The 21222-nt window shown below is 39.3% G+C and overlaps 1 protein-coding gene across 4 annotated transcripts in view; it reads right to left on the reverse strand.

Annotated features, from left to right (window-relative positions):
* The window catches only part of GPBP1 (GC-rich promoter binding protein 1), an 81004-nt gene that overhangs the window by 21264 nt on the left and 38518 nt on the right, over positions 1 to 21222 (reverse strand). For 2 of the 4 annotated variants that reach the window (XM_006891528.1, XM_006891529.1), the window contains exons 1-4: positions 19417 to 19488; positions 9032 to 9043; positions 4170 to 4293; positions 3846 to 4069 (exon numbers count right to left, since the gene is read on the reverse strand). In XM_006891528.1, the coding sequence (XP_006891590.1) occupies positions 3846 to 4069; positions 4170 to 4293; positions 9032 to 9043; positions 19417 to 19488 (432 nt within the window). Of the gene's footprint in view, positions 1 to 3845; positions 4070 to 4169; positions 4294 to 9031; positions 9044 to 19416; positions 19546 to 21222 lie in introns of those variants that run through there. The other 2 variants (XM_006891527.1, XM_006891526.1) reach the window with 2 other exon arrangements.

Genomic DNA, 21222 nt, shown 5'->3' on the forward strand with positions numbered 1-21222 from the left:
TTTATTCCTTACAACTCTCCGAGAGCCTTAGTGGCTTAGCACAGAACAGGCCACTAAACAAAGCATGAAGAGTTCAAATCGCCCAGATAGTCCTGGGGAGAAAAATGAGCAGTCTCCTCCTGTATAGATAACAGCCTTGGAAACACAAGAGAAGGCTGTTATGCCTCAGAACCATTCTTCCAGTCCTAAAAACCAATCTACTGAATTCTCTCTGCCTTATTCCTATCCTAAACCTTATCTAGAGACCAGTTCTCCTCATTTACCACTGTAGTGGTCTTCGTGTACTGTTAAAACAGAATCCACTCAGAGGTGACCCACCAGCAGGCTTTCAGAAGCAGGAAATTGTATGACAGGAGACTGTTCATCTTTCTCTTGTGGAACAGCTGGTAAAATTAAAACTCCATACTTGCCCATTGGCAGCAGAGTTTACCCAAATCATCATTTTCACAGACCCAACTATGATTGCTTCTAAGGACTTGGACCAGTGTGCCCCTCCAAGACCCTAGGGTTTTCTCCAGCTGCTGTAATAATCCAATCAACACAAAGCAATTGGAGTGGTTTTTTGTTTTTCAAATCACAACTAAAGAGCTCTAGTGGCCCAGTGGCAAGAAGCCGCGCCGCAATTCCAAAGGTGCACAGTTCGATTTAACACCAGATGCTCTGCTGGAGAAGGAGGGGCAATCTCGTCTTGTGCCATTTGGACCCAATTTTCATGGTACACAACAAGGAAAACAGTGACAATAACAAAAATAAATCACACTAAAGCCATTCCTTTTGAGAGAGACTTCCCACTTCACATAGAATTAAAAGAAAATTTTTACTTTACAAGAGACCAGTCAATTAAGTTCTTCTCTACTTCTCTAATCAGGAGCCCTGGTAACTGAGTGGTTAAAATACCTGTTACAAGCCTTAAGGTCAGAGCTGGAAACAATCACTCATGGAAGTCACCACCACTCTCTCCATGCAAAGTAGTCTAGTTCTATAAGATTTATATTATGTTGTTGTTGTTGTTATGTGCCGTCGAGTCGCTTGCGACTCATAGCGACCCTATGTACAACTGCCCTAAACTCCTCTCTGTCCTGTGCCAATCGCACTGTCTCTGACACTCCCATCCCAATTATCCCAGTCACTGAATCAATCCACCTCATAGAGGGCCTTCCTCTCCTGTGCTGTCCCTCCACCCTCCCAAGCACGATGTCCCTCTCCAAGGACCGGTCTCTCCTCACAATATGTCCAAAGTATGTTAGACGGAGCCTCAGAATCCTTGCCTCCAAGGAGCCACCCGGTTTAACCCTTTCCAGGACGAATCTGTTTTCCTAGCAGTCCATGGCATTCTCAATACTCTTCTCCAGCACCACAGATCAAAGGCATCAATTCTCCTTCTATCCTCCTTGGTCATTGTCCAACTCTCTGATGCATAACAAGTGATTGGGAAGACCAAAGCCTGTATCAGACGCACCTTCGTCTCCAAAGAGACACCATTGCTCTTCAGTACTTTGGAGAGGTCCCTAACAGCAGACTTTCCCATGGCAATGCGCCTTTTAATTTCCTGGCTGCTGGTGCCAAGACTGTTGACTATGGAGCCAAGCAAACTAAAGCTGTGTACAATCTCAATCTCTTCACCATCCATCCTGATGCTGCCAATTGGTCCAGTGGTGAGAATCTTGGTCTTCTTGACATTGAGCCTCAATCCATATTGTAGGCTGCAGATTTATATTATAGTTCATGAAATTCTTAGACAATTCTATTTTTCTGTTCTACCTATTTCTAAGAGTTGGAATGGATTCAATGGGAGTAGGTATCAGACACCTCTATAACCTGGTCTCATACAACTCTTTCCCTACTACTAGGCTTTTACTTATCTCTTAGACATAAAATACCAGCTCTTATCTGATAGGAGCCAAACTAATAAAGCTCTTTCTGTATTCAATATATCAAGTAAAATATAACTTCCTTAAAGAAGCCTTTCCTGACAATGCAGCCACCCAGTCACTATCTGACTTCTCTGCAAAATACTATTTTACTTTTTTAATAGTCTTCCTGTTTCCCCTAGGACTGAAACTCAGTAAGAGCAAGGGGTTTCACTGATCGTATCAGCATGTGTATCTTGAATTTAAGTCAGTGACTGATACCCCTAACCCTCTGACATACTGCCATAAGGTCAAGTATGACTCTTTGGAGACTTATCCTGCAGACTGGATGGTGAGCTCAAATCTCCAACTGTTCCAGAAGAAGCATGATACATACACAGTCAAGAAAATGTTAAATACAAAATGGACACCCCCCCCCCAAACTATGACCTACAATTGTCACTATTCTAGAGGTATGGTGTGGTCGGTCCAGCAGTTCAAATCCATCAAGTGGTTCCAAAGGTGGGAAAAACAGACAGGCAGCCTCAGAAATCCAATGACCCAAACAACAAATACTGGCAAAGTTGTGGAAACTGGAAATTTCATTCACTGCTGGTGGCAATGTAAAATGGTACGGCCACTATGGAAGGTAGTCGGTGCTTTGTAACTAGAAATTACCATTTGACCCAGCAATTCCACTACTGGGAATATATCCTAAAGAAATCAGAGTCACAACTCAAACAGGCATATGCACACTCATGTCTACTGTTAACAGCGTTATTCCTAATAGCAAAGAAATGGAAGGAACCCAGGTGCACATCAACAAACAAATGGATAGAAAAACTATGGTACATTCACATAATGGAATACTACACAGCACTGAAACAATGCACTGGTAAAACATTACACAAATGGGAGGGCATGGAGGACATTACACTGAGTACAGTAATTATTTCAGTCACAAAAGGACAAACACTGGATAACACTGCTGTTACAAGCAGGACTAACATGGGAGGTTGAGGAGAGAATGAGGAAAGAATAGACAGATAAGGAACACTGTATTAGAACAAATGAAGGGAAGAAATGCCCTAAAGGGATATATGATTAGGCATTTTATATATGGCAACAATCTGGAAAAAGGGGTACACTGTGAGATGGGCTGGGGTAGGGGAGGGAAGAAAATATTCAATGAAAAAATATTTTTTTAAAAACAAATCTAATAAAGGATCATTTTGAATCAGACTCAACTTAGCATCTAGTCTTTTATTTTTTTTAAAGTTTCACAGTAGTTAGGTTCTAAAATAACAAAAATGAGCCACAACTGAACTAGATAAACAAGATTATGATTATGAGGACCAATTTTTTCTAACCTGAAAATCACACTCTTAAGATTTAGGAATAGGAAAAAATTGGTTTTCATTAACTCATGCTGCGAGTGCAGAGTTAATATTCTCAATTACATTAGTCTCCAGGATACTGGTTTGCTTGCCTTCCCAAATGAAGGGGGGAATGTGGAGTACATAAAGTAGCTTAAAGACAAAAATATTATCCCAAAATTAACATTAAAATTATACATGAATAATCAAATATTGTATAAAAAGGATAACATAAGGGAAAAATATTTTGGTAAATTATCATAAGGGTGTAAAGCTGTTTTAAGATATTATGATGAATATGTAATACGTGAGGTCACTCCCATTTCTATAAAGATTTGATCTTAAAATAAATTTAACTGAAATGTAAGCTCAGTGTATCAAGTTTTTAAAATGTCATATTACAAGGTCTTAGAACTAAGCAACCCTATAATGTTTTAAAGTAAAGAAAATGAACAAAATGCTCTTGAAATATCTAGGAGTTAGAAATTGGACAAAATTTCTGCAGAAAGAGTGATCCCTGTAGAAAATGATCATTACTAATAGAAAATCACAGAAGAAAATTGTATCCTAAAACATCACTGGCAAAATCTTATTTATATTAATACTATAAGAAACTTACAAAGTCCTCAGCTTCAAACTGTTTTCGTTCTCTCTTGTCTTCTTTCCTGCCAGTTTCATTGTCGGGCATATTACTTTCATGTAGTCCTTGGTTTTTTCCAGAATGGAAAATACTGCTACGAGAACGGGAACTTCCACCATGGTATCCTCCTCTATGATTTACATTTTCAGTACCATTTCTTCCATGTGTACGCCATCCATTTTTTTCTTTCCTTCCAAAATTACCTTTATTAGATAACAATAAAGTATTATAAATTCAAGAAGGTGGTTGAAAGATTAAAAAAAAACTGTCCTTCAACTCAAAGTATTCTTTAGCAAACTTTACCTCCATTAGGGCGCCCAATGCCAGAATCAAAGCCATCTGAAGAGTTGTGTCGCCGACGATTCACATCATAGCGATTTTCTGTCCATGAAAAGTTTTCAGAATGTTTCTCAAAATTCAATGATGACTGAAACAAATCATAAATTGCAGGTAAATATACTTAAAAAACCTAAACATACAACACCAGAGTAATATTCCACCCTAATTTATAATGTGCTTTGTTAAAAAATGAAGAAATAAAGAATTTATTGTTGAACAGCAAAGATTATATAGTCTTCTATATAGATTACATTTCAACACAAAGAAAACAAAAATTTTGACATTATGATAAATTGGGGGGGGGGAGCTAGTAAGGATTAAATTTCATTTTAATTCAGTCCATGTCCATGGAAGCAGCAAACCTCCAAAAGAGAATCTGTGAAGAAATCAAACAACATATTGCAAAAGAACCCTGTACAATTGTTTTAAAGTGCTAATTAGTAAGAAAGTCACTTTGAGAAGGTATTAGATCCGAGTCATATTCTCAAGGGCCTGATAATCATGTACAAGTCAGATAGTGAATAAAGTTAAGAACTGATGCCTCTGAATTATGGTTTTGGCAAATAATATTAAATATCCCATGTACTGGGAAAAGAACAAACAAGGCTGTCTTGGAATAGGTGCAAGACGTTGAGCATGTTTGGGAAACGGACATCATTCTTGGTAAAACAAAAGATCAATGAAAGAAGACTCATAACAAGAAAAACTGAGGTAGTGGCTGCAATAATAGACTCAATCTCAGAAGAAGTGATCCCTCTGAATTGTTGTGTTGGGGGGGAAAAATGCAATAAACAAATCCGCCTTGCAAGATCTGTAGAGAAGATGCTCTTTAGAGGCGTTATTATTAAGATTTTGTGTCACATCATGGAAAGTACGTAACACATGGACAAGCAGAGGAGGGTCAACAAAGGAGAAGAAGAACTTAAAGGGCTTTGAGTATCTAAGGTTTATCGTTCAAAATTTCTTTCTTGGCCAAAAGATTAACTTTTTATGTGCTGAAGTACTTACTGTATTAAGAAGAGAGGATGCTTCTTAGATTGGCAGTAATATGAAAATGGTAGTGTTAACCTATCTACAAGATGACTGGTCAGTCTCAACAATCTACAAAGGGAATAGTCCCACCACTGAATTAAGCCAGAGTAAGAGACAGATAGCTCTTCTGGTACCACTGAAGAGAAAGTAAGACAATGTAGACCACCCTTTCTATTCCAACTCCAGCTACAGCACTAAAACCGAAGGCCAAACTGGAGACCCCAACATGAGAGGAGACGGAGAGCCAATATTGGCAGGAATGAGAACTGTGTTAGACAATTAGGGAAAGTCAGTATTATAATCAGGATTATAATCTTGGGAATACTGGCCAAAAAGCCACAAGGCTCAAGGGCTGAGGTGCCTGCTTGCACATTTCGGGAGCAAGACGTCTTGAATGTATTGTTATTAGTCTGGGTCATAAACTTTTGACTTCTCCAGTATGGTTCTGTGTGGTCTGTGAGCTATCACTTTGGATTTTGGAGCCAGCAAAGCAGAAGACTGGATTTTATTTAGAATGGGAAGAGACCCTGAGTACCTGTAATAAGCAAAGCACTTCTAAAAAAAAATGGAGAAACAAGGTAAGAGGCATGACACTTCCTGATTTCAAATCCTACGACACAAGTTGGTGGTTAAGACAGTGATACTGACTCAATGATGGACACACAGATCAATGGATTAAACTGAGAACCCAGAAGTCAGCTCATCTCTCTATGCTCAACTGCTTTTGGATAAGACAATGAAATTAGCTAAGTAGAGAAATGACAGACTTTTTGTTTAAAATTAAAAAACATCACTTCGGAAAACCATCTCTAGAAAACTAAAGAAAGACACATACCTCACCAAACAAAAACTAACTCAAGATGGATCAAGGTCCTAGGAGTAAAACCAAAGACTTTTAAAAACACTACAAAAAAACTTGGGAGAACTCTAGAAGCCCTAATTGACGGTATGAACAGTCTTCCAAGCTTCTAAGAATCAAATCCCTATGCACATCGAAAGCTTCTCCAACAGGGTAAAAAGGAGAGCGATAGACTGGGAAAAATATTTAGTAAGGACATATCTGATTAGGGACTCATATCTATAGTTTACAGACTATGCCAGCACCTCAATGAGAAAAAGGTAAAGAATCCAATAGCAAAATGGGCACAGGATGTGAATAGACAGATACTTCACCAAAAACAACATTCAGATGGCAAATAAACTCATGGAGAAATATATGCAAAATCCACAGCTACCAGAAAGATGCAAATCAAAACAACTATGAGACATCGTCATGCCCCAGCAACAATAGCAAAGTTCAAACAGAGCAGCAAACAATATATGCTGGTGAGGTTGTGGAGAGATGAGTACCCTTTATACTGCTGGGTAAGAGTTTCAAAGGGTGCAACCACTATGGAAGGCAGCTTGGCATTTCTCAAAAAGTGGGGAAAAGAATTATCATCTGACTCAGCAATGCCACTATTGAGAATACACCCTAAAGAAACCAGAACTGCCATCCAAACAGACAGACAGCATCCATGTTTACTGCTGTGTTATTTACAATAGCATAGAGATGGAAGCAACCCCAAATGCTCATCAACAAATGAATGGATAGAAAAACCATGGTATATTTATACAATGGAATACTATGCAGCACTGAAAAAACCCCACACACAATGAACTCATAAAACAATATACAACACAGGTAACCCTAGAGGACATTATGCTGAGCGAAATAGCTCAGTCACAAAAGGACACTACTACATAGCACCACTGTTATAAAGCAGGTTGACACAGGAGGTTAAGAGGAGAAGAGAGCTAAGAGTGGATAGATAATGAACACTGCATCGGAACAGATGAAAGAAATAACTAAAAGGAATATATGATTAGGCATTATACATACGCCCAGAATAAAAAGTACATTGCAAAGAGAACTGGGCGGGAGGTAATTGTGCCACAATAAACAAATTTGTCATTTAAAGAGAACCAAGGAAGGGAGAAGGGAGGGAGAGGGTGTAAAATATGCAAGAATAAATGAATGAAAATCTAACTTTTCTGTAAACTTTGGTTAAAATCACAATTAAAAGAAGTAAAATTATTTTAAAAAAATCTGGTATTGAGGTAAGTAGAGAGATACAGGAGTGTTGGGGACATGTTTCACCTCACAGAACTGATGGTGTGCTATTGATGTTGTGGACAAGGACAGTTAACTTTGTGAAGCTGAAAATCAGATATAGTTGTCCCCACGTGGTCTTTGCTCTTTTGACAAGGACTAACATAATGAGTTAAACCAAACCATGACTTCTTTATGAAAGATCAGCCAGTATTTCATTCTGCTGCAGACAACAAACTATGAGTGGGAACTGACTAAGATGGTTGTTGTTGTTATGTGCCACCGAGTTGCTTGCGACTCATAGCGACCCTATGTACAAGAGCTCTAAATGCTGTTCTATCCTGTGCCAACCTAGCCATCTCAAATGCAGTTATTCCCACCGCTCCAGTCACAGCACACCCATGTTTATCGCGGCTTTGTTCACAATAGCCAAGGAGTTAGAAACCACCTAAGTGTCCATCAACAAATGAATGGATGGAGAAGCTGCAGTATATTCATTCACACAATGGAATACTACGCTGCATTGAAAAACAAGGAACTCAAGCAATATTATTCAAAATGGGTGACTCTGGAAGACATTATGCTGAGTGAAGTATCTCAGTCACAAAAGGACAAATACTGCATGGTGACACTGTTGTAAAATAGGACTGACCTTGGGGTTGGGGGAGAGATTGAGAAAGATGGGTTCAATAATGTAAACTGCATTGAAACAGATGATGGAGAAATATGTGACTAGGTATTTTTGTCATGACGAGTCCAGAGCGAAGGCTGCATAGTGGAGTGGACCTGGGGGAAAGGATTGTAAAACAATGATTCTTTTACTTTTCCAAGAGGGTAGTATACTGGGTGTGTGTGTGTGTGTGTGTGTGTTAGGAGGGGAGAAAAGTGCAACAGTGAATTAATGGAAATAAAAAAAAAAATTTAAAAAAAAGAATTTTACATGATTAAGAGGAGCATGCTTAAGTTATTTCCAAGGTGTTTGATAACTGGCAATTTTAAATGTAGATTCCACTATAAATCCATTTTCTCAGAAAGCTTAAAAACTATATCCACTTATCCAAAATATAAAAAGTAAAATTTTACTTAAAGGAAAACAATGCAAAACAAAGTGCCTTATTCTTATATATGTTTTGCTATGTATGCTTTTACCAAAGTAAGAATGGTTTAGTCATTAACACAGACTTCTGTCACAGTTTTGAAGTTGGGGAAAACATTAACAAAACAAAACAAAAAAAAAAACCACCCACCCCAAAATATTAACCCAATATTAAAAAAAAATGATCTCTCAGCTAAAATTCCAGCAATTTTTGTCAAAGAACTATAAGGAGGGTATTAATTTAGTTTTGCAATTTGTAACTTCATTCTCGTAGTGTTCATTTTCTGCGGATAAAAAAAAGGCTAGTGAATAACTTGTTTTGGAAGGAGGAGTGGCATCCACTTCCATAAAAGCATGCCTCCGGAAACCCTATGAACCAGAGAGAGGACAAAAGGCACCCAAGCGTCCAGGACGCTCCTTTATAGAGTCACTATGAGTTGCCTGCGACTCAACGGCACTTAACAACAACAAATAACTTGTTATTTATTTAGTTAATATCTACTCGAACATAAAATTATGACTGCAGATTGTAAAAAATTTTCCTAGATTATTCTAAGGAAAAATACTAAAGCTATTTTAAATGAGGCAGGCAACAACAGCCGAGACCTTCAACAAAGACTACAACATAGAAGATAATCCTGGAATCCCAAGTTTCAAAGGAAACAATAAAAGGTGGAGTTCAAGCAGTTATTAGAAACTGAATGAAAATATCACATAGGAAAATACATGAAAATGTGAACAGAGCAGACACACTGCAGTCACTTGAATTTTTTGAGAGCTATTTTCTGACTGGCCCAGAAACAGTATTTCAACAATGCCCAGAGTAGGTACTGGCTGACAAGCAAGTATGTTCCCCAAATGATGCTGGAGATTAAGAAGACAAAAGTCAAAATGAAGTTGGCACAGAAAAAGCAGACGAAACAAAGAAATCTGCAACACCACAAAAAAGATCCATGAATGACAGCATGAAACAGTGCTTGATGCAGATGATCTAGGAAATTATAGAGTGAAATAAAAACTCATTCACCAGAATCACCTCATAGCTGTTCCTACAAAGGTTTCTGGAGGCTCTAATTGTCACCCAAAGAGACTGCTCATCTTTCTCCCATGAATGGTGGATTCAAATCATGAGAGAAGTGAAACTTCTTATGGACGAGATACACCACCCAAAGACAGTCATAAAAGGAGAAATATTGTCTAAGACTGTTGTTGTTATGTGCCGTTAAGTCGTTTGCGACTCACAGCGACCCTATGTACAACAGCCCTAAACACTACTCTATCCTGTGCCAATCCTATTGCCTCTGACACACCCAGCCCGATTACCCCTCACTGAATCAATCCACCTCATAGAGAGTCTTCTTCCCCTCCTGCGCTGTCCCTCTACTCTACCCAGCACGATGTCCCTCTCCAAAGACCTGTCTCTCCTTACAACATGTCCAAAGTATGTCAGACGAAGCCCCAGAATCCTTGCCTCCAAGGAGTAGCCTGGTTTAACCCTCTCTAGGATGAATGTTTGTTTTCTTGGCAGTCCATGGTACATTCAAATACTTTTCTCCAGCACCACAGCTCAAAGGCGTCAATTCTCCTTCTATCCTCCCTAGTCACTGTCCAACCCTTTGATGCATAACAAGTGATTGCAATAACCATGGCCTGTATCAGGCGCACCTTAGTCTCCAGAGAGACACCGTTGCTCTTGAATACTTTAGAGAGGTCCCTAACGGCAGACTTTCCCATGGCAATACGTTTTTTGATTTCCTGGCTAGTGGTGCCAAGAGTGTTGACTGGGGAGCTGAGCAAACTGAAGCTGTGAACAATCTCAATCTCTTTGCCATCCATCCTGATGCTACCACCGATTGGTCCAGTGGTGAGAATTTTTGTCTTGACATTAAGCCTCGGTCCATATTGAAGGCTGTAGTCCTTGACCCTCTGCAGTAAGTGCATGAGGTCCTCTTCAGTTTCAGCGAGCAGGGTTGTGTCATCTGAATAACGCAGACTGTTGATAGATCATCCACCAATCCTAATGCCACGCTTCTCCTCATAGAGCCCAGTCTCTTGGATAATCTGCTCTGCTTACAGGTTGAAAAGGTATGGAGATAGGACAAATCCCTGGCGTACACCCTTCCCAATTTTGAACCAAAATGGATGTCAGAAGAAACTCTGAAAATTGCACTGGAACCTAGAGAAGCCAAAGCACAAGGAAGAATCCAAGACACTAAAGAGCTGAACAGAAAATTCCAAAAGGCAGCACGGAATGACAAAAACACAAAGACCTGGATTTAGAAAACCAGAACAGAATGAAACAATATAGTATTCCTCAAGCTGAATCAACTGAAGAAAAAAATTAAGTCTGGTAGGATTTGAACCACATGCCTTCAGGATTGCAGTGTAGTTCCCTGCTGCTAGAGTCACCAGAGTTCCCAGTTTTAATTTAAAGGAGTTTGTCAGGGATGTAGTCTCGCCATACCTATTCAATCTGTATTGCAGAGCATATTATTCAAGAAGTTGGACTCTTTGAAAAAGAATGTAGCATTAGGACTAGAGAAAGGGATAATACATGGTTGAAAATCAGAACAGTGTGCCAACAGGACTGTATTTTTTCACCATACATATTCAATCTTATGCTGAGCAGATAATCTGAAAAGTCAAACTATATTAGTCTGTGTTCCTAGAATTGAAAAAACAAAGCACAACTCACTCCCATTAAATCCACTCTAACTCATAGCAAACCTACCAGACATAAATTAACTACCACACAGGGTTTCAAATCTTTACTGAAGCAAAGTGTCACAATCTCTCTACCACCAATGAACAGTCCTGAATCACCAATTTTTTGTTATGAAACCACTATACCACCAAGCATCTTCTACAATGGGCAAAAACTCACTGCTATCAAGTCAGAACGGACTCAAGTTAGCTGACCCTCCATCCAGTGGGAGGCTCTAACTCATCATCTTTCTCATGCAGAGAAGCTAGTAGATTCAAATCACATGTCTGTGAGTTGGCAGCACAGCTTCTTCTTACCTACCAGGTTAGAGAAATAAGGATTCATAAGTCAAAGGAAAAGACTATTATCATGTGCAGCTCACCTAGCCTAGGAGAATCTCTGGGGGTTTTTTTTGGGGGGGGGGCACACACAAAACCACAACTACTTTTGGGAGTAAATAGGGCTTTCTTTGGCACTTGCAAAAAAAAACAAAAAGAAATAAAAAAAAACCCCAACAGCCACTCACTGGCTTATATCGTGTAAGATACTTAACATGCCCTGGCCTTTGTCACTGATTAAATTAAAAGAGAAGAGATGATGTCCACCAAGCGTCTCAACAATCCTATAAAACTGAATTAACCAGTTAAGGGACAGCTAAGCACAAATGGTTCCTATGAAAGATAAAACCTGTGCTTTAAACACTTTTACTTACTTTTTGTTAGGGTGCCATCAAGTCAAGTATAACTCACAATGACCCTATGAAAGCAGGGCTGAACCCTTTTCTACCCTGTACCAAGCTCACACTCTTAAGACACATTCTAGAGCACTGCTGCCGTCACTTATCAATCCATCTGGTGGACGGTGTTGTCCTTGGCTGTCCCCCACCTTTCCAAACATGATGTCCATTTCCAAGGGAAAACCTCTACTATCAACATATCCAAAATATGTTTTTGTTGTTATATGCCATCGAGTCGCTTGTGACTCATAGCAACAAGAGCCCTAAATCCCGCTCTATCCTGTGCCAACTTCACTGTCTCTGACACACCATTAACCCAATCACTCAAATCAATCCATCTCAAGGGGTCTTCCTCTCTTGCACTGTCCCTCCACCCTCCCAAACATGATGTCCCTCTCCAAGGACTGGTCTCTCCTTGCAACATGTCCAAACTATGTCACACAAAGCTTCAGAATCTCCCTACAAGTAGCAGCCCAGTTTCACCCTCTCCAGAACGAACCTGTCTGTTCTACAATTAGTCCACGATACAGTCAACACTCTTCTCCAGCACCACAGCTCAAAAGCATCAATTCTCTATCATCTTTAGTCAATGTCCAGTTCTCTGACTCACAGCACACAACTGCAAAGACTATGGCCTACATCAGGCAAACCTTAATCTCCAGCTTGATGTCATTGCTTTTCAGTCCTCTGGAGAGGTCCCTGACAGCTGATTTCCCCAATGCAATTCGTCTCTTGATTTCCTGGCTAGTGGTACCAAGATTGTTACCTGTGGAACCAAGCAAAATAAACCTGTTAACAATCTCAATCTCTTCACCATCCATAATGATGCTGCCAACTGGCCCAGTGGTGAGAATCTTTGTTTTCCTTATGTTGAGCTTCAAACCACATTGAAGGCTGCAGTCCTTTTTGTCCTTCTACATCAAGTGCTTCTGGTCCTCCTCAGTTTCAGTAAGCAGGGTTGTGCCATCTGCGTAACACAGGTTGTTGAGGAATCTTCCACCAATCCTGATGCCACATTCCTCCTCAACAAGACAAAGATTCACCATCCTTGTCTCCAAGGAGCACTCTGACTTTACCTTCTCAAGACATTCACCATTTCTTTTGATAGTCCATGGAATATTCAGTACTCTTCTCCAAAACAATTCAAAGGCATCATTTTTTCTTCTATCATCCTTATTCAATGTTCGGCTAGTATCAACCCAGCAAGTGATTGGAAAGACAATGATCTGAAATAGGAGCACCTTAGTCCTAAAACTAACAAGCTATTCAGTAATTTGGAGAGATACTTGATTGCACCCTTCCCCAGTACACGAAGTCTCCTGATGTCCTGGCCGCTGGTATCAAGTATACTGAGTGTGGATTCACTGAAGATGAAGTGGTCAACTGTTTCAAACTTTTCTCCATCATGTCAACTATCAGTTCAGTGGTGAGATTTTTTGTTTTGTTAATCTTGAGATACAATTCCTACTGAAAGTTCCAGTATTGGATTTTCTGCATTAAGTATTTCAAGGCCTCTTCATTTTCAGCAACCAAGAATGTGTCATACGCATAACACAGCTTGTTGTTCAGTCTTCCTCCAATCCTGATGCCAGATTCTTCTTCAGGGTCCAGGTTCTTGAATTATTTGCTCAGGATACTCAAATAATTTGCTCAGCATAAATATTGAATAGGAATGAAGAAAGGCTACAATCCTGATGCACTTTTCTTAAGTTTTAAATTGATCTTTTCTCTTGCTGTTTGTACAACAGCTTCTTGGTGTTATGTACAGGCTTTGTAGGAGCACAATTAAGAAGTGTTCTGATACTATGATCCGTCTCAATCTTAGCCATAATTTGTTATGATCAATATAGTCAAATGACCGCATAATCTGTAAAGCACAGGCACACATTCTTAAGATATTCTGTGTTTTTGGCAAGAATCCATCTGATATTAGCAAATGATATCCTCGGTGCCATTGCCTCTTCTAAATCCAAGTTGAACTTCTGGCAGTTCTCTATGTACTGTTCTAGCCATTTAAAAAAAATTATCTTGAGGAGTATTTTGTTTGTAAATCATACTGTTTGATAGTTTCCACACTGTGTTGGATCACCTTTCTTGATCCTGGGAACCCTAGGCAGCTGTCCTCCAAATTTCCCTGCAAAGCCAGGTGAAAATGTCTAGGACCTCATCTGTCATTTTGAATCTCACTGACTAGACATATTATAAACATACTGACTCATGTTTTTGCCAGTGATCTAGTAGTCATCTCACCACTCACTCTAAAAACCAGTTAAATATATTAAAGACATCTGTTAAGATGAAAACTGAAATTATGCAGCTACTAATATGAACTCACTCATGTAGATTAGGGTCTCTTGTATGGTGAGTTAATTAGAATCATTCAAAAACCAAACTGAGTAAATGCTGTTAGCCGGTTTTGACTCAGTGACCCTCTATCAGGTTTCTGAGGCTGTAAACCTTTACAGGAAAAGACTGATCATCTTTCTCCTGTAGAGTGACTGGTGGATTAAAACTGTGGGCCTTTCAGTCTGACCCACAGTCTTGCATTAAAGGAGGTCATATTTGGGGAACTGGGAGGTTAACAAATGATGGACAATTAGATCAAATTTTTGGCTACCTTTCAAAACTAATATTACCTCTTCACTACTGATATTTTTGTTATAGTGCTGCTACTTTCATATGACAGAACTCTAGCCACACCAACATGGCCCTTAAAAACAATTTCACTTTACTGAAGGTAAAATAACAGGAAGCAGCAACTAAAATAAAGAAGAATTTTTGAAATATTCCTCCAATAATAAGGAGCTTCACTGTCAACCAAAAGGCAAATAGTTTGAGTCTACCAGCTGCTCTGCAGAAAGATAAAGGTCAATCTCCTCTCGTGTGACACACAGTCTCTGAAAATGTGCTAGAGGGTCAGCTATGAGTTGATTTCAACTTGAAAGGACATTATAATCACCACTATCAATGATAAAAATGTTACCGTGCAAATTACATGTGATAGACGATAAAAGTGGTCATAAATGATACTTTCAATGAGGGAAAACCTTTAAACAGAAAACCACAAAAGAAACTATTAATGCAACACAGATATATCTATTATCTATGTTATGTGCATATAAAAATGAAAATGCTCAATTTAAGTCTTACTATGAGTCAAAATAGTTCAAAAGCGACTAATGTGCTAAAACTGTGCAATTGAAAATTTTACCAGATGGTGGTGCTATAATTCTTCACATGGAAAAATGGCCAAAAATAACACTCTAAAAACTTTCCTTTTAATTCAAGGCTCCACATCATCATTTCAGACAATAATTTAAATATTCCAAAATAGAGAACTCAATAGTAATAAATATATATACTATTTATTCAAGGCAAGATTAAGAACGCGAACATCTCTGGTACACAGTAAAATACGAATTATAAATGGGAATCACTGAATGAATTTAAGAGCTCCAAGGTAATAGGATAAAGCAGAAAACAAGAGATTATCGTTAAATGAAGATAAAAATACATAAACTAGGTTACACAAGGTTTGAGAAAATAATTTTATATATCCCAAGGTATGAAGAAATAGATTAAAAAACTGGTTTGTTTAAAGTCCATGCCGACATGTTCTAGAGGTAATTTGGAATACTCTGAGGAAATAAATGCAATTCTCAGAAATTAAAATCATCATTAGCTATATACTGCTCAAGCAACAGTAAGGAACTAGAAAGCAATAAAGAATTTATAACACAACAACTATTACCAATCTTAACCTCAGGTAAAACTTAAAATTCTTATGTTTGTAAACAACATTCCAAATCTTGGTAATTTTTACAGTGGAACATCTTAAAAATAAAAACCAAGTCTTATACCTATTATCAGAGAAAATAAACTAAAAAGGGAAATAGAAGGAGATACAGAAACTCACATAATAATTTCAGCATCCAGGCTTTGAAAAAGGCCAGAAAAGGGGCAAAGGCCTGTAAATAGCAAGTGATCTTTCAGGAGTCTCTATTTACTAGAAACTTAGGACTCTCATTTGATAGTCTATGAAATAAAATGTTTAGTCATCTTATGTAGTTATAAAGTTTGTTCTATGGTAAGAGTACAGAATAAAAGTCACATGTTGAATACTACCCTATATATTCACAACATGAAAATAGAAGCAGGCACACCAGTTAATCTAGTAATATCCATCATCAAATACTAAAAAATTTATTTTCTAGGAAATTTTGTCATTTCAATGCAACTTTTCCCATACATTATGAGACAAATTTTATTAAGAACCGTTTATTAAAGAACCGTTTTTTAAAAACGGTTTCCATAAAATTTCCTTTCCGTGAACTTGTGATTATTAAGAAAGACATTCTAGTGGGATAGTCCATAGTGAGGTATGCAGCTAATTCAACGTCTGTACTTCTGGATATGCTCACCAAGTTGTGCCAAGAAATTTGGAGGACAATTACGTGGCCAACTGACTGGAGAGATCCATTATTTATTCCCATTCCAAAAAAAGGTGACCCAACAGAGTGTGGAGATTACTGCACAGTGTCACTCACTAGCAAAATCCTGCTGACGATTATCCAAGAAACAACTGGAACAATACTTTGACAGAAAAACTACTAGAAATATAAGCTGGGTTTTGAAGAAGTTGCCCATGTCAGATGAATCATGGCAGAAAGCAGAGTACCAGATGTATGTCATCTGTGTTTCACTGACTATGCAAAGGCATTTGACTATGTGGATCACAACGAATTGTGGCTAATCTAACAAAAAATGGGAATCTCAGAACAGGGAATTATGCTCATGTGAAACTTACACTCTGACCAGGAAGCAGTCCTCAGAGCAGGGAAACACTGTGTGGTTCAAAATCAGGAAGTGCATCAGGGATGCATCCTGTCTCCATACCTTTTCAAACTGTATACAGATCATTCAGGAAGAAGGGCTTTATGAGGAGGAATGTGGTATCAAGATTGAAGGAAGACTCATCAATCTGCATTACGCAGATGACACAAGCCTGCTTGCTGAAACTGAGGAAGACCTTAAGCTCTTGCTGTAGGTGGTCAAGGACTATAATCTTCAATACGGATTGAAGCTGAACATCAAGAAGGCAAAGATTCTCACCACTGGGCCAATTATTAGCACCATGATTGATGGAGAAGAGACTGAGGTTGTTAATAATTACAGCTTGCTTGGCTCCACAAATCAACACTCTTAACGCCAGCACTCAGGAAATCAAATGACAAGTTGCATTGGGAAATGTACTGTCAGGGACCTCTCCAGAGGTACAGAAAAGCAACCATGTCAGTCTAGAGACTAAGGTGCACCTCATCCAGGTCATAGTCTTTGCAATTACTTGTTATGTTTCAGAGAGCTGGACAACAACTAAGGATGACAGAAGAAGAATTGATGCCTTCGAGTGGTGGTGCTGAAGAAGAGTCCTGAACATTCCGTTGACTGGCAAGAAAACAAATAAAGACTGTCTTGGAAAGGGTGAAACCAGATCTCTTCTTCTTGGAGGTTAGGATACTTTTTTTTTTCCCAACCCACAATGCCAAGTGGCAGATGGGGAATAAGTTTATTCTTATGTACAGAAAAGTCAGTGTGTACATCAGCCCAGTTTGGTGGCGAGTTCTTTGGCCTTGGCCTTCTCCAGCTTGGCGATGCTGGCCACTGACTTGGACACCAGGACTTTGCCATCCCAGTAGCGCCAGATCTCATCATTATCTGTCGCTGTAATTGGTTCTGATGGCTTCTACCAGCTTCACAAGAGTGCCTTTATATTATTCCGGGTTCACCTGTGTGAAGACAACAATGGTACAGGTCTTCTGATGAACAAGGTGGCCCAGCCTGGCCTTGTCCTTGATGATGCAATAGGGAACACCCATCTTTCAACACAAGGCCCACAGGAAGGCCACCAATTCTACGGGGTCTACGTCATGTGTGATCACCAGCTGGGCCTTCTCGTTCTCCACCAGAGTGGTGGTCGTGTTCACCCTGGCACGGAGGACAAGGGGTCTCTTGGTGAGGGTGTATTCTTTGCGAGCAGCCTCTTCTTCTTCTCCTTCTTGGTCTCTGGTCAGTACTTGTGGGCCGGCTTCAGCAGCTGAGCAGCCATGTGGTGGTCTAAGGTCTGAGTAAACTGGTTAATGGTGGGTGGCACCTTGAGTCGTTTGTAGAGGACTGCCCTTTGCTGTTGCATTCAGATGTAGGGGGGCCATTTGGCAAAGTTGGTAAGATCCCTTATGGGTTGAATGTCCTGTCCGATGCCAAAGTTTTTTGATCTTTTCTCGAACAGGGGATTCACCACCTTCTTGGCCTCCTGCTTCTTGTCCACGATGGGTGCTGGGGACAACATCTTCCCTTTGGCCTTCCTTCCCTTCGGCATCTTGGGCAGATGGGCGAGAGTGAGACTAGGATTTTGAAACTCCGTCTCACATATTTTGAGCACGTGCCCAGGAGGGACTCGGAAGGATGGAGGGACAGCGCAGGAGATGATGATCCCAGATGAGATGGATGATACAGTAACTGGGGCAATGGGGGTTGGTGTGTCAGAATTAGTGAGACTGACTCAGGACAGCAAAGAGTTCAGAGCTGTTGTACACAGGGTAGCTACGGGCCACAGATGATTCGACGGCATTTAACAACAATGCCTTTGACTTTTGATTTCACTCACAAGTACTGAGTATATTATCATGGACTGCCAAAAGAACAAATCAGATTTGGAAGAAATGGAAGAGGGTGCTCCTTAGAGGAAAAATTGGGCAGAGATTGTCTCATTCACTATGGGCAGTATTTCAGTAGAGGCTAGTCTTTGGAAAGGGATACTAAGCTCTTTTTAAAAAAGTAGAGAGTCAGTGAAGGAGTTGAAGAACTTAATGAAATGGAATGACATTTTTTCCATCGATTTGTTTTTAAGAAATTTTTTTTTTTAAATTTTTTGTGTGTGTACTATCAAATCGGATCTAAATGATACAGGAGATTGCCCCTCCTTTTCCAGCAGAGTATCAGGTGGATTCAAACTGTATACCTCTGGGACTGCAGTGCAGCTTCTTGCCACTAGGCTACCAGAGCTCAGGTTTCAATCTATTGTACAAAGGCTTGCTATGAGCTGAGAAACTTTGATGGCACCTAACAGCAGCAGCAGCCTACTATTAAAAGAGAACATTAATGACATACATTAAGGAAAACTGGAAGAGCTGAAGCTCAAAGCCTCACATACAGCATTCTGCTTGGAAAATTATTAGGGCATCTTAAAGTAGATGACAATTTCATGTCTTAAAACAGTCTTAATATCTGTAAATATACATTCTATTCTATTTCGTTTTTACGTAACATGAGAATTTCTTGTATTCAAGAATCTTATGTCCACATCATTCCCAAAATGTTAGTATTATGGCTTTTAAGCCTTAAATATGTGAAAAAGAAGTTTATTTATATGGAAATCTTCAAAAACTTACAATTTTTAGAAAATGTGTATAGGGAAAAGTAAATTACATTATCAGAAGTATAGAAAAAGTTTTAATGCATATCCATATAAATATGAATGAAAGAGAGGGAGACTGAAAATACCTTTGTTGATGATGGTGGAGTAGGAAAATTAAGCCAGGCTGGAGCAAAGTCATGCTGCGCCATTTAGGTCCAGTCTCTCCGACTCAGTGAAACAAGGCTTCAACACCTCATGGCAAGTCCCTGTTCATACAACATTGGAAGAAATTAGACCTGCAGCTACTGGTCAAAATTATCTTTTTATAAAAAAAAAAAACACAAAATTTTTATTACTGCAACATCTCATATACAATGAACCTTTTTTTAAAAGGTGAAACTATAGTGCAAGAAAGCAGATTAGTTACGGAGGGTAGAAAGGCTGTAAGGTTTCAAAAAATGTATTTTATGATGTTTATTGTGCTAATAGCTATTGAACTGTAAACATGACAAAATTCTTCAAATTGTACACTTGTACCTAATTTTAAGTCAACTACATTTCCAAAGTTTCTTTTTTAAAAATCTGATGTGATTAAATGCAATTTACATGGTACCATTCATGATAAAATACTCCTAGCTCAAATAAAACCTGAATCTAACCTAGCAATTTACATAAAAAACAAAATAAAAAAAGTTTAAAGGACAACTATTAGAAGTAATCTGTCAACTATAGATCATAAAACAGGACAAATTATTTGGTTTCATCAACAAATAAATGGCTTAAGAGATCAAACAAACATACAAATTCTACAGATACTGAAACAAGCTGCAAACTAACCAAACTAACAAATTCTGTAAAATAAATGTTTGTTTTATGTTACTGTTATGCGACCTCAAGTTAAAACAGACTCATAGCTGGCCCTCTCACAGGTTTTCAGACAGTAAACTGCAAGGGAGGAGACAGCCAATCTTTTTCCCATGGGGCACTGGTAGATTTGAACCATGCTCAGTCAGATTAGCCCTCAGCCACCAGAGCTCCCTCATTTGTGTACGAAATAATCACACAATTTTGAACTTAAGTTGGATAATAGCATTAAGGAATTATTTTAGATATGATAGCCACAGTGGTGCAGTCTACAGGGATTTGCACTGCTATTCAAAGGCCTCATGGGAGGTTAGAATCTACGAGACAGGCAGGCAATCTCCTTTCATGTGTGTTAGTCGCAGAAACCCAACAACTTGAGTTTTAAAAGATAGTCACACTCAAGTCTTGACAACAAATTAGTTGTTGTTGTTATGTGCCATTGAGTCGCCTGCGACTCAAAGCGACCCTATGTACAACAGCCCTAAACTCCTCTCTGTCCTGTGCCAATCGCACTGTCTCTGACACTCCCATCCCAATTATCCCAGTCACTGAATCAATCCACCTCATAGAGGGCCTTCCTCTCCTGCGCTGTCCCTCCACCCTCCCAAGCATGATGTCCCTCTCTAAGGACCGGTCTCTCCTCACTACATGTCCAAAGTAAGTTAGACAGAGCCTCAGAATCCTTGCCTCCAAGGAGCCACCCAGTTTAACCCTCTCCAGGACAAATCCGTTTGTTTTCCTAGCAGTCCATGGCATTCTCAATACTCTTCTCCAGCACCACAGCTCAAAGGCATCAATTCTCCTTCTATCCTCCTTGGTCATTGTCCAACTCTCTGATGCATAACAGGTGATTGCGAAGACCATGGCCTGTATCAGACGCACCTTAGTCTCCAAAGAGATACCATTGCTCTTCAGCACTTTGGAGAGGTCCCTAACAGCAGACTTTCCCATGGCAATGTGCCTTTTAATTTCCTGGCTGCTGGTGCCAAGACTGTTGACTATGGAGCCAAGCAAACTAAAGCTGTGTACAATCTCAATCTCTTCACCATCCATCCTGATGCTGCCAATTGGTCCAGTGG

The sequence above is a fragment of the Elephantulus edwardii genome, unplaced genomic scaffold (assembly GCF_000299155.1).
Source record: "Elephantulus edwardii isolate Elephantulus edwardi_28Jun2011 unplaced genomic scaffold, EleEdw1.0 scaffold00099, whole genome shotgun sequence".
Taxonomy (NCBI): domain Eukaryota; kingdom Metazoa; phylum Chordata; class Mammalia; order Macroscelidea; family Macroscelididae; genus Elephantulus; species Elephantulus edwardii.